General features: G+C 45.7%; 1 protein-coding gene across 1 annotated transcript in view; it reads left to right on the plus strand.

Annotated features, from left to right (window-relative positions):
• Positions 1-4,006, plus strand: part of GALNT14 (polypeptide N-acetylgalactosaminyltransferase 14) — a 99,192-nt gene extending 95,186 nt beyond the window's left edge. Inside the window, exons 14-15 of the mRNA XM_010577750.1 lie at positions 3,147-3,266; positions 3,848-4,006. Coding sequence (XP_010576052.1) covers positions 3,147-3,266; positions 3,848-4,006 — 279 coding nt within the window. The remainder of the gene's footprint in view (positions 1-3,146; positions 3,267-3,847) is intronic.
• Positions 4,007-14,654: the final 10,648 nt, after the last annotated feature.

Consider the following 14,654-nt stretch of genomic DNA (forward strand, 5'->3'; position numbering starts at 1 on the left):
TTGTTACTGCTGTGCTGGCCACGTTGAGTGCTCAGTGTGCCAGGGTTTAGAAGATAAAGTAGTTTCTCATGGGGAAAAAAAGCAGGAATTTTCATCCCACCTGATACAAATAAGGGAAGAGATGGGGTAAGATAAAAATTTGCACGGCCATTTGCCTGTATTTTAACTCAAAGCTTTTCATGGATTCTGTGGTGTTCAAGTGACTTTTCCACCCCCCGGAATTTCTTCATTTTCTGCGTCATTTTCTCTGGCTTTCATCTGGGGCTGAGAAGAGACAAGACATGATTAGAACTGGATAAAACATTTCAACAGGACTAGCTTCCATAAAAAGCCATTCTGCCAAAATAGAAGAGCCATGTGAAAATCTGTCAGTTTAGATAAAGACAGCAGCAGGACAGCCTGGGGGCAGGAGGGGAGGATTCAATGTCAACTATCGAACTGACGCATATATCTAGCTCTGAAGGCCTCACTTCTTATGATGAACGACAGCTTAGCAGAGATGTTTACCACCACCCAGTCTATCCAATGGCACTTTGCTGAATGAGAGGATGGTCCTGCCTTGAGAGGATGTGAATATTGGGAAGGCTTGAACAGAGCCTGGCCTGGAAGAAAAGCATGGAGAACCTCTGGGAGGAGCAGTCCTCCATGAGGTGCCTCAGTGAAGCAAGGAGGTTAAGAGGTCAAAACAAACAAACAAAAAGTCCCATGGCCTGAGTTAGTTGGGGGATTCAACATACACACGAGTTACAGGATTAACTTGCTGCTACTGAAGAGCCTCATAGGTGCAGCTCCAGCACCCTGTCCTGAGCTAAAACGATGAACAATTGGTTAAAAATGTAAAGCAGGTTTTCAAAGCAGCTTGTAGCAGCGTGGGCACCAAGAACAGGTGTTGGAGCTTGCCCCGTAGGGCTTGATTCTTCACAGATGCAGGACTAATTTGGCACCTGATTTCCCAGGCTGGTGGTTTACATGGCAGCTGACAGCGTGCATGGTTCGGATGTCTGGAACGTATTCACTGTAGGATCAGGTAAACGCTGCTCCATCTGACAAAGAAGAAGTAGTTGCCAGAAGGCCCTTTGGGTGCAGACTACAGCTTTGAAAATGAATGCTTGTTATGTGCCGAAACACTGGGCAGCGCTCGCTGCGAAGCCTGTGGGCAAGCTGTTCAGAAAGCCAGGTTTGCTTTCCATTAGCTGGTGGGGAGTAATAAGCTAAGAAGCACAGGGTGTGAGGATCACAGTGTGAAGTCCTTGTGAATCTGGGTCTGCTGTGCAAAAGCCTGTTTTCCCTTCCAGGTGGCTAAGAACCTGAGTGAAGTGGGATTTATATTCCCAGGAACTAAATGCCTGTAGCTGTCTGTTTTGAAGCCGGGGAGAGGAGTTAGAGCTCCTGATGGTGACAAATACCAAAGGGGGGGAAGCGTTTCCCTGCTCTAATAACTCATGCTAATGCAACCCAAAGCCTCCACCATTCAAAGTCAGGGGCAGCTGCAGGCATCCCAGCTCTGAGATCAGGGCAGCCATTCTTCACTTCCCCCTCTGGCACTCAGAAAGGGTTGCAGTCTCCCAGGAGCACCTTTTACCCTTCATTTTTCCAGACCCAGCTTTACTGCCGTATGTTTGAGCACTGCCTTCCCCTCCACTGCCAACACTCCTGCTCTCTTCACTCCTCCCGGAGCTCTGACTCCTCCATATCTGAGCTCTCAACTGTTTTGCTTTCTCTCTGCACCTTTTCTTCCACAGCAGCTTTCCCAGTTCTCATAGCCTGTACCCCATCAAAGCATTTGCCTTCACCTTTGGGCCCTGTTGCAGAAACCCTCTTGCTCCCTGGCCCTGCTCTCTCCAGCATGGTTATCGCCCTCTGCTAGTGAAACCAGCCTGCTGTTTGTCGTCCAGTCCCGCTGACCTGCCCTGCCATGGCTCAGCAACCTGCTTTCCATTTGCTCCCACTGCTGCTCAGAGCGATCAGACTACTATCTCAGAGCGATTTACACAGCAGGAGCTGATCCTGCTTTGCTCCCTAGCTAGAGGGCCTCAGAAACCCCTTCCAGCCCTAATTTTAAAGTTAATACTTGCACAAAGTTATCGGCAAAAAACTTGTTCCAGAAGTCACCCTCTGGAGTTATGTAAAAGCGTGGTTTGCGGTTTCCCGTATGCCAAAGCATCTCTTGTCTGCTTGTGTACACACACAAATAGCAGGAGACATCCCTGCCTGGACAATCTCAGACCCCCAGGAGGTGCTCTTGGGTAATATGAGCACAGGTGAATGATAGAATATGTTCAACTGGAAGAAACATTGGAGCAAACTTCTGTGAAATACTCCTGGGCTAAGCAGTGTATCTGACACGCATGATGCTTTGTCTAGCACATTCTGAAATCCTGGTTAAACTATCAGCTACTTCTCTTTTTCTCCCAAGAAAAACATCCATGGGTGACAAAGAGGGTGATCCCAGAGAGCCCCTGTTTTATGGTAAGCTTTACACAGGACAAAGAGTCTCTGCTCCCCCAAAGACTATTTCTTGGGCTGAGGAGCTGATAAAAAGCAGGTGAACATTAAAAGCAGCATGAGGAAAATCCTTCCAAGCCCAGGGGAGCAGGAATAGTAGTGGTCATAGCAAACCAGTACAGCAAATGTTTGGAGTTTGGTCCCACTCCTTTGATATAAAGGGGAGCTTTATCCCTGATTTTTGTTGTGTTTAGGAACAGAATCCTGGGGATTGCAAACATTTGCTATATATCACCTTCTTTCTCCCGCTGCCAGCTGCAAAGCATTTCTGCTGTTCTTCCTCTCAAAAAGAGGATTGCACATTGTGTGTAGTATTTCTGCCTCTCTTTTGCCATTTTTCCATCCCCCTGTTCCCCAACCACAGCCCAGTTCAGGCTAGGAAATCCTTTGCCTCATGAACCATTTTCTTCCAGCAGCTTTTGTAGATGTTTTCTTTGGTACATGCAGTCCCCCAATGACAGCTGCAGTTTTGGGGAGGCTTGAAACATCCTAGTGACCTGTCCTGGTGCCTCTTGAAGTCAGTGAGGTTTGTGCTTGGTTTCAGAGGGGGCAGGATCCAAGCCAAAGTGTTTGCTTTCCAGGTGGAATACCAAGAATCAACCCTGATCTCTCACCTCCCTTGTTTTTCTTCCTCTTTGCAGGAATGGACATACACATACAACCACCAAGTCCGCCAGCAGCAGCTGTGCTTGTCTGTGTACACCCTTTTTCCTGGTTCCCAGGTGCTGCTGTCACCTTGCAAAGAAGGTGATAACAAGCAGGTGAGCCCTGTGATTGATCCCCCGTTTTCTTTGAAGTTCTCTTTCTTTCAGCATAGTACTACTGCGCATCAAATCGCCCATGTGCTCTGACTTCCTCTGGGAAGCACAGTCTATCTGGGAGTACAGACTCTGGCCTGTTCAGCCCTTTGCCTCTTAAATGAGTGTGTTGATAAGGATGTCTATTAGTGCGGGTGGTGATCTGGATACTTATCTGCAGAAGTCAAACCAAAACTGGCAATTTAGTTCACACGGGCTGCCAGTCAGCCAGCAGATGTTAACATTTCTCTGCAGTTAATCATCGAGCTGGCATTTGAACCAGTGACCTGGGGAAAAAGCTGTTAGTAATATATTATCTTCCTGAAGCCAGGCAGAGGCTGAGCTTAAATGAGTGTGCTTCTGATGGGAGAAATGCTCAGCGTGTGCTCTGCTCAGAGTGGGTTTGGGGACCCTGTACTTCCCAGCATCAGGCCACAAAGGCTTAGTGACCGCTGTCCTCTTGATGCTGGAACAGTATAGTAAAAGCATAATGAGGAGGAAGCTTGTTCACCCCTGTTTCTCCTCTTGTGTGTGTCTCTCCTCAGCGATGGGGTAAAGTTGGGTCACACATTGAACACATAGCTTCACGCTTCTGTTTGGACACTGAGATGATTGGAGACACGAATGAGAGTACCAAAGAGCTTGTCATCAACCCTTGTGAGAGCACAGCCATGAGCCAGCGCTGGGACATGGTGATGTCTTGACCCGCTGGAGGACCTACACAGCGGGGATGGGCACTGAGACCTTGCTACATGCAGCCAAGATGCACCAGATGGAGCTCAAATGCAAAACCTTTGGGGGTCCTTGTGTACTACAGGAAAGAAGAAGAATCATTCAAATAAAAATAAGGACATGGCGCTCCAGGTTGAACAATGGGTGTTGTCTGCAAGACATGCAGCTGGTATTAGCCTGTTGGCATTCATACATTCAAAGAGAAGGGATGGCAAAACACCAGACTTGAAATGTTTTAGAGGGATAATGGGGTTCCTGTGATGGGCCCTACAGAAGTTCAGTGTGCACAGTATTGATTAATCTCTCTGGAAGAGCCTTGGAGACCAAAAGGAGACTTGGACTCAGCAAAACAAACATCTCAATAGCTTCTGGGGGGTGAGGCAGGTGCGCAAGGAGGGATGTGCCAAGGGATGCTAAGAAACATCGCCTGGGATCAAGTGGAAAACACTGAATTATCTTTGCACTTTTCATTGCTGCGGATGAATTTGTCTTCTGCAGACAGCATGGGTAGAGCTGTGTTGCACGTTCGAATTTGTATCTGATCCACGTACATGTTGTGTATACAGAGGCAGGGCAGTCATTTCTGGCTGTGGCCAGGATCAAACCAGCAAGTAATGGGGGAATCCTGCTCTGTGCTAACTGCACACAGGGGTTGTTGAATCCCCAAAGCCCAGGCAAACAGAGGATTCAGTGTGTGAGATTAAAGGATATAAAGTGCTGTGAAGCTGGGAGGAAAGGCAGTAACATGATCATTTTTCCTCTCTGAAGGTCATGGGTGAGCCTTGGTGACTGAAAACTCCCCTATAATCTCACTGTGTGTCTCTCACTGCTTCAGATCTGGAATAAGTCAAATTTTCACTTTTCTTCCATAAAAGTAATATTTTTGGTAATTGAAGTTAATTGTGTCATATTTCTGTTTCCCAATTTCCCAACTACAGAAGAGGGGACTCCCATGAAGTGCTGCTACTGAAGGAACGGAGGAGGTAATTAAAACTAGAGACTGCTCTGAGAAAGGAAAAGGGATATTACCTGGGTTTGATTCCCAGGTATCTTGTAGCCCAAGACGCGGAGTACTGAAGAAAAGGTTTGGGATTCCCCCAGTCACACCTGTGAGCAGGGAACCCTGGGTCACAAAGTACCTCTCTCCCAAAGTCATTTAGCATAGACAGACTTGACAGAAAAGATTTCTTCAGCTTTTGGAGATAAGTCATTAACGAGAGATCATGTCAGGTGCTATCACTATGTGGGAGTGAGGTGACTGCCAAAGGAGAATAGGACAGAAGACCTCAGAAGAGATCTTAGGAAGAGAAGACGGGAAGGTCCTTCCCAGCCTGTCCTTCAGAGCAGCTCCCACTACAGCAACAGGTAACAGGCAGTGAATCACTCAGAGCTGTGCACGCAGCTCTTGTGTAGTAACAACTCTCAGAGAGAACTTTTGCAGGACTGTCAATGTGACTTGGAAAAAAAATACAGTCTGTGTCTCTAAAAATGCTAGGGTTTAATGAAAATCCTATCCTTTGTTTCCTGTGCTGCAAACTATAGGTAAAATAGCATAAGCTTTGAGCATTCAAGTGCTCTCAGCATCCCTTCTTGAATAAATTGCTGGCTTTCAGGATTTTACAGCCTCAGTTTCTCCTCCCTCAGTGCTGGGAGAAAGCCATACGTGTAAATCTCCCTTGGCTTTAGAGGCAGGACCAATATAACTCTTTATGTACAAAAGATCATGGTATAAATGCTTTCTGTGTGCTACAGTGATTACTAACCTCATCAAGCTCCCTTGGTGCAAACCTCAAGGGCTTCTGTTATGAAAGGGCTGGAGCAAGCTGTCATTTCATGGTGGGAGATGGCATTGTTTCCATGTCACCCCTTTGCAAAGGAAACAAAGGGAACCACTTAAAATGGAATGGACCCATTTCACAAAGAAGAGTAGTGACCTTGGGCTCCTTCTATCACACCTACTTTTCACACCAGTGATGACAGGCAAGTGGTAGTAATTCCCTGTCTAGTGCTTACAAGGGAAAGCAGCTCCCAAGAGCTTGAAGCTTAACGTGTTCACAACTGTACTGTGCCTACAGCCTGGGACTGCCCAGCTGCTGGCACTTCAATTCTGAAAAATCAGAGGGACGAACAACTTGCCATCCGTTTTGAAGTCCAGCAACTGGCAGGTACGCTCTGAGCAGGACCTCAGACCTGTCTAGCTTTATTATTTTCCACCAAAGCTGAAAATATCCATTCCACTAACAGCCAAAACTCTCTAAACAGGTAATGCTTTTCTTTGCCTTAGCAGAAACAGCTACCTCGCTATACGTGTGTGTGCTTGAGCACATGGACCCATGGGACCTGCAGGGATGTATTCCAGGAAGAAGTTGTTTGACCAGCTTTTCAGCTCTCTTGCCTTTTGTGAAAACCAAATGCTGTATCAAGCCCCTCGGTTCCAGAGCAAGGGCTAAGATGATCACTGTAAACTTTTGGGGGGCGGTGGAAGGCAGGCAGTGGGGAGGGTGACATCAGGCATGGTGTCCCCTACCAGAGAGTAGCATCGTTCAGCTAAGTCTCTTGCAGGCCCAAAAGCCACCAAGTACCCAACAGACCTGGGGAGCAGCAGCCACTTGGCAAACTGGTGGTTGTGCCTCACGCATCCATTGGCTGTAATCCTTAGACTACAGCTTGTTTCGTGGTCCAAGAAATGAGATTAGACCTATGGATCAGCAATGTTTTCAGAGAAGCCTGAAGTTATCAGCCTGACTCCTTGGAAGCTTCATATAAGCAGGCAACGGACTGTCAGTCTCTAGAATTAGCCCCAATATGGCATTTAGCAAATCTTCTGCTTACCGTCCCTGCAAAGAGACCTTGCATCGTGTCAGGGGAAAGGTTAACTGCTGCTGAAATCCAGCTCATACCTTTAGGTTTATTTCACTTATTAAAATACACTGGAGACAGATGAACCTTTTTTGCTTTGTTACTTGCCTAGACTGTTTTTATCATGCTGTGAACAGAGATACACATGACATTGGTAGGTGTATCTAGATGGGCTCCTATGCCTATACCTCTTAAGCTCCTAATGTCACTTGGTAGTAATGCTTTTTGGTAACATTTTGCACTGACTTGAAAGAACAGAAGATAAAGTAGAAAATATGGTTCTAATCCTGGCTGTTGAGCTTTGTGACAGCCTTTATGGTCTCCAGGTAAGTCACTTCTTGTGCCTTGGGAAAATTAGATTCAGAGCAGGAAACTCAGGGCTAGAACTACTACTGCCTTTTAAAGAGCCAACCAAGGCTATGCAAAAAAAAACCCCAAACAAACACAAAAGCACCTTAGCCTTCCCCTTCCCTCCCAAAGGAGAGCAGTGTTCCAGTGAGAACAAATCTATCTGGTTTTAGTTGGGCTGGGGAAGCCTTACAGTCCCTACCTTGCTGCTTACATCATTTCCAGGTTATTTTGTGCTCCTCCTCTCTCTGTACCAGCACAGTACCATAAGATAACACAAAGCATCAATGCTTGGAACCTCAGTTTACAATACGCCAATGTAGTAATTTAGTAGTAAAGAGATGGAAACTGAATTCAAAGATTTTGATTATCCAGTGATGCAATAGGAAAATGGGGCTGGTGGATGAAGACTTGGAGGACTGTGGTTCAACACAGGCAACAGCCCTGAGTGCTAATCCCTTCTGCTTCTAGGAGTGACTTGGGATAGCTTACTTCATTTCCCTGCCTCAGTTTCCCAAACTTTTAGTGAAGACTGGGTATTTTGAACAGAGAGAAAGCCAAGTATTAGTTTTTGTTGCATGCAATACCAGCAGTACTGGACTGGCAATGGACTGGCAGTCTCTGGAGTTAGCTCCATGGACCCTTATTATCTGTCTGTACAGGGTCTGGTTCGGATGGAGTTAAATTTCCTCATAGCAGCCTGTATGGTGCTGTGTTTTAGACTGGTGACCAAAACGGCAATAACACACACAAATGTTTTAGTTACTGCTGTGCTTGCACAGTGTCAAGGCCTTCTTCATCTCTCACTCTGCTGCCCCAGGAGGTATGGTAGGGTTGGGCAAGAGATTGGGAGGGAACACAGCTGGGACAGCTGACCCAAACTGACCAAAGAGATATCTCATACCATATAATGTCACACTCAGCAGTAAAACTGGGGGGGAAGTTTTTCCACAGTAGGTGTTGCTCAGAGGCTGGCTGGGCATCAGTCTGCAGGTGGTGACTGACTGCCTTTGCATACTTTGTGGTTTTTTTTTTCCTTTCCTTTTCCTTCACTTATTAAACTGTCTTTATCTTGACCCACAAGTTTTTCTCACTTTTGCCCTTCTGATTCTTTCCCCCATCCCGTTTGGTGGGGAGTGAATGAGTGACTGGGTAGGGGCTTAGCTGCCAACCAGGGTCAACCCACCACACTGCCCTAAGCAAACCAGGGTCCATAGTGTAACAGGCTAGTATTCTTCATGGCTTGGACTCTGATCACAACTGTGCAATAGGATCTGTGCTGCTCATATTTCAGATCTTAAAAGCTTTAGTGAAAGGCTATGGGCTAGAATTGTTTGTAGAAATGGTAAAGGAAGCAAAATCAAGGAGATTACACACAAGCAGCAGAAGAAACTGTAGCTCGTTAATGTTCTGGCTAAATTAATTTTGAATGATCAGTTCAGCTCCAACTTTAATATTATGCATCTGCTTTAGATGGCTGAAGAGTTTAAGGAAGCCTGGTATGGCTGTCCAGCTTACATTGAGACAAGGGCTGAAATCCAGTGGAATTATTCCGGATTTATAGGTGTTTTCCATATGTCCACTGTTCTGTTACTCACTGGAAGTGCCTTCAGAACCCTGTAAGAATAAAAACCTGTTACAAGCCACTACCTCTCCAATGAGTCTAATTAAGTTTTGAGTTGAGCTGCATTTTAGCTTAGAGCTGACGAAAAGCGACATATAAATTTGCAGGTAAGAATGCTGCTTTTGTGGTGTAGGGGGCTGTTTTGTTTTCTCTGATATTACTTGGACACTAAGGAAATCCAAGCTGATTGTGTGTGATGTACAAAAGAAAACATGACGGAGTTTCAAGGTTGGATTTTGCATAAGCGCTTGTCTAATAATTATCTATCAGCTGTCCATCACAATGAGTGATGTCTCTCATTTTCCTGTGATTTATGTGAAAGAATTGTCCAGACAAGACATTGCTACTGCACAGGGTTAAATTCAGTTGTAAACCCAACCAACCAACCAAGGAGGAAAGAAAGGAAAAAGAGTATTGAAAGCTTGTATGTAACCTGATAAATGGAATAAAAGAAAGATATTGCAAATCAGGACTGTTCCCAGGCTGAAAGGTTCTGGAGTCTGCAAGTCAGTAGGAATGTGTTTAGGGTTATTTTTAGGAGAAGGGTGGAAAAAAGAGATCTTAAGTGTGAAAAATTTACTGATTGTAAACCTACTTTTTCCTGCAGTCTCTGTGATCCAAGCTTTCTTACCTTGGGCTGTGAGCTGATTGCAGACAGAAGTGTCCTGGCTAGCCTCTTCCCACCACTCAAACTGAGAGAGAAGTGGGAAGAAGCAAACTCCCATCTAAAGGTCAAGTTGATACAAGTCTTCTAGTTTTAAAATTTATTAGTTTTATCCTGTGTGAGGGAGAGCTGATTTCCCTGTAGGATAGCAGCTGTCTCTGCTGTAGCAGGGAGTCCTTTGCCAGGAAGCTCAGAGCACACGAGGCACCTTAATGCTGCGGCAGGACCTTCTGCAAACAGGCACCGTGACCTCCTGGCCATGGGCTGGAGTGGCTGTGCTTTGTCCGAGTGAGCTGTAAATTCAGCCCCAGCGACTCAGAGCTACACCATGGGGTCAGGTTTGTAACACAGCACCAGAGCAAAGTCCCCCCGGTCCTCAGTTTTCTTACTGAAAAGAGCATGCGAGTCTGCAGCGGTCCTTCACAGCAGCTGTGTTTGCATCAGGTATTAAATATGCACTACATGGTCCCAACTAACTCAGACCGTGGAGACACATAATGATCCACACACGTGTTTGTGTGTCTCTGCAGCAGACAGATCCAATGCCATGTGTCCTCCTCTCAGCTTTGGAGAAGTTGCCTGAGCCTATTTTAGTGGAGGTTGGCATCCTGGTGCTGTAATGCTGTTCTTGCATTTTGAATGTTTTTAGATGAATCAGTCTTAGAAGCACTTTGAGCAGTTTTCATGAATTCTGATCCTGCTGACAAGTCCTGGATCACCCCCATGGACACCCAGCCTATTTCCTCTAGCGGAGATTATTGTTTTCTCTAAACGCAGAGTGACATCCAAAGTCTACATGCAGTCACAACCTGATCCAAGGGTATTACTAACATTAGCTCTGACCCTCTTGGGCTAAGCCAACACAGTTTAGATAGCTATTACAAGTTTTACTGGACTTTAGCTACCCAAGGCCACTGACAACAAGGACACGCGCAGCAATGATGATTTCACAAGAAGCAAAAGAGCATACGGTGTTGGGAGAGAGTGCCCCTGATCCTCATCCTGAGGGTTGCTTTCACCCCCTTACTAATCCTTGGGAAGTTGACCTGGGGAGGTTTGTGCACAAGCTAAGGTGAAAGGGAGTTTTCCTGGAGGTTTGGCAGTGGTGGGAAGCACTGGCAGATAGTCTGCTGACACAAGTCCTAACGGAGGGCAAGGCAGATGGGTTCACAAGATGCACAGTAAGTTGTGGAGGTGTGAGGCTGCTGCTGCTGCAGCAGGTCAGCTGAGACTGGGGAGTAACCAAGGATGTTATAAATCATCTGAACATGAAAACGCCTGCTCCCAGGGCTGCAGAGCCTGGGTGGATCTCAGGTCAGCACCCCGCACTTCCAGGGTTTTTTATTTTGACTGGTAACTGATCCAGTGGCTTGAAATGGCTGCCCCAGAATGCTGTAGGGGTTAAAAGAAATTTGCTTATCTGGTCACAACATATTTTTGCTTCTGTTAGTGAAACTCTGTTGTTAGAGTGGCAATGGATTATTCAGTGCCTTGGAAATGAAGCCTTGATTTGGACACGGCACATACGTTGATAATGTGCATTACTTGTCCTGTCCCTCCAGCTTTGCGTTACCAAACACATAGTATGTTTGCAATGGATCCTTAGCTTGAAAGATCACAGCCATTACATCTTGAAATTGATTTTCTTCTGTGGAGAGATGTTTGAAGCAAAAACCAATTTGGTATGTATAAACTACATTAGATATAAGAAGATATCCCTCAGAGTGCACAGGATCACCTTTGAAGCCATTTTTACCCTACCATGAATAACAAGTTGCACAAAAAGGAATTTCTTACAGCTGATCTGATCTCTACCCATCCGTGAGTTGGCTCTGAAATGAGATAAACCTATCTACTCTAATTCAGGACAGGTGTAACATATTTCCCAATCATATTACAGAGGCTCATGAGGCCCGGTGGTGTAATCAGAGCATATTACCAGGGCAAGTGAGGTAGCGCTATCTGCTTTGAAGGACTTGCCTTGCAAATAAGGTGCTAGGCTGCTGCCACTGCCTTCAGGAGGTAACAGGCTGGTCTGTGGGGTTCTACCTGGGCTGCTAGTAAGTAAGCAGTGGCTCTGGAGGGTCATGCATGCGGCTTGCTTTTCTCTTTGGGTAGATTGTCTTGTATCTTTCTTCTCTCCTCCTCTGCCTGATTCTGTCCTTACAGTCTGGTCCTCATCTGGTGCCTGTCTGTTTAGGTACTCTGGCAGCCAACCTACAGAAAACAGCAAAACAGAGAGCATGCTTTAAAGGGAAAAGCAGTGAGGGGGGAAAAAACCCCCACAACAAAACTACCGTGTTTCTCTCCCTCCCTCCTCCCCATCTCTCTTGGCCTTCTGTAATAAGTTTTCCTGATGTGTGCTAACATCTAACTTTTAGGGTATCTAAGAGGTATCAGGGCTTGGGACACTACTTTGATACTGGAGATATAGGTGCATTTGCAGTGCTACTGCTGTCTGGAGCCATCCCCTCTTTTCCCTCAGCACAAGGCTGCCAGCTCCAGTTGTGCCAAGACTGGGTATGTTTTGTGGGTTCTGCATTGCTGTTTTCCCTTGGCAGGAGTGCCAGGTTGGCTCACGAACACTGAGAAGTTATCCCCAAACAGCAGCAGATGGATTCCTAGCAATAGATGCCAACTCACGTTGTCCCTGAGACAACGGGAAAAAGACCCTGGCTGACCAGACCTGGGGTGGGCACTGGTCGTTCTGCAGGGCACAGGGTGACATTCACAGCTGAGCTTGTTGCCTTCGGTGGCAGAAAGCAAATCTTCTGTTGGTTTGCCTGTATGCAGCTGTGGAAATGAAAGGTCTCATATTCATGTATCACGATAATTGATGGTAGTTGTCAAAAGGTGCCTGAGAGCATAACCATCCAGAAGGGGAAGGAAAAATCCATGGTGCCTCAACTGATTTTGTAAAAAGTAACTAGATTGGGGGAAGAAAAAGAACATGTCCTTAACCTGATTTCAACTTTTTGTGGCAGCTGTGAGTGGGTGGATAAGCGCAAAGGGACTGCGTGCTATCCAGTCTGTGATTTAAAAGGTCAGCCCTGAGCTCTTTTAATGTGAGGCAATGGGGAGTTAAAAGCTCTGCTTTCTAAATTGTGTATCCTGTGTGATCAAGTGTGCAGGGCTGTGCTGGGGCCTGGGGAGCCCTGTCTCACCTGGCTTGCAGTGATAGCTTGTGTCGGATGCCCTTGGTGTGCTATACCTTCCTAGTATGACATGCCTGCTCCTGGAGGGGACCGATGCCAACCTCAGCGGAGCCCGTTTACCTTTGGTGAGACCCCGATGGAGCGAGAAGCTGGGTCTGTTTGGGCCGTTGCAAGTTGTTCTTGGAGGGTGCTCTTGCTAGGGCACTTGGCTGTCTGGTGCATCCTGCAGCCTACTTGTCGGCATATTATCAGCTAATTTAAAATGACTCAAACAAGCCCTTATCAGTGCATGAGACCAAATGGTATTAGCGGGCATGATGACAAGAAAGGCTTTTATGAGCCACTTCATAAAGCCAAATCCTCAGGAGCTATTGAAGCCATAATTAGATTTGAGGATAATATGATTTTTTTTTTCCTTCTCTTTTTTCCCCCCTCTTTCTTTCTTTCTGGTAGCAAATCAAGGAAAAAATTGGAGCACCTGGTTCATTCTTGTGGAGTCGGAGTGTGGCTGCAGGCTCTTTACTCAGTAACACAAAGGGATTACAACTTGATAGCAAGTAGCCCGGGAGAAATGTGAGCATGAAAGTATAGTGGTCTTTTGCTGTAGACAGTGTGGATCCATTATGTACATGCCTTGAAAAGGCTTCCCAAGCCTTAGGAGTGATTAATAATGAAATCAACTAATAACAAGATCCGCAATGCGAAGAGAAAACTAGCCAGTATTTTGTTATGGGGAGAAAATGAGCAAACCAGCAGGGGACATGCTGATCGTGTCTGATTCATGTTGTCTCTATAATCCCAGCTAAAGTTTTAACAGCCCAGGAAGATGAATTACCCACTCTAACCAACACCCGGATCAGCATGGGGTTTATTAGAAGCAGGCTATCATTTAACAATGTCAGGAGTGTATTTATTATTAAGCAGTAGACTCCACAGTCTAAATGGAAAACGATTACTCCTCCTTAGACACCAAACAAGGTATGTTCATAAAGCCAAATGGCCAATATATTGTATGCTTGCATGAACACAAATACTAGGTCCACTTTACTGGAGACCTCAGGGCTTTCTATGTTTAGCTAAAGACAAATAAACCAAAATATTTTAAGCTGCTGGAGGACAAAGCTGTACACTAATTTTGACTCTCAAAACTCCCTAGTGACCTCATCCCAGTGACTTCGTAAGAAACCAGAGAGAGGATTCTGGGTTCAGCACAGAGGGATTGGTTAAAAGTGATTGCATGTGGGCCATGGTACAAAAAACACGCAAGAAAACTGTGCGCTAGCAACTAGGCTGCTTTCTAATATGCACTGTGTATTTTCAGCCTAGAGATTGCTCAGAGTCCTTCCCTTTTCCTGGAGACTTCTATCCTTGTCCATAGGGAGACCAATCAGTAAAATGTATGGTAACACACAGCAAACATTTTGGTTTTATTTATCACTATGTTAAGGTACCCAATATGGAAGCATAAATAATATAGTTCCAGTAAACTACCACTTAATGTAGTAATATTTCAGGCTGGATTTGTGGGAAAGGTTTGGGACTGGCCACATTTTCAGTCCAGCTTTGCAAATCTAAAGCATTTCTGTAGGACCAACAAACGTACAATGCTCTCAACCTGTAGCACTGCCAACCAACTCTAAGCATTTTGCAGTTCTGCTATTGCTGCACAATCAAATGGCAATCGCAGCAATAGTCTTTTGGTCTAAATGTGGGAAAGAGTTACTGGGCACCACCATCTGACTGATGTGACTGTCTACATTTGTGGGCTGCCACAATTGGCTTTGAACATCACAAAAAATCTTTTCTTTGCAATTTATGAGGCCTTCTCAGCCATATTTTTAATACGTCCTCCTAATGGCCATGATGGGAGATACCTTGAAATATGACACGGTGGATTTTCAAAATTTAGAAGCCAAGCTGCAGAATGAACTGAGAGCTGGGGCAAGCATGGAACAAACAAGACAGACTAC

This window comes from Haliaeetus leucocephalus, unplaced genomic scaffold, assembly GCF_000737465.1.
Source record: "Haliaeetus leucocephalus isolate CR32 unplaced genomic scaffold, Haliaeetus_leucocephalus-4.0 Scaffold577, whole genome shotgun sequence".
NCBI classification, from domain to species: domain Eukaryota; kingdom Metazoa; phylum Chordata; class Aves; order Accipitriformes; family Accipitridae; genus Haliaeetus; species Haliaeetus leucocephalus.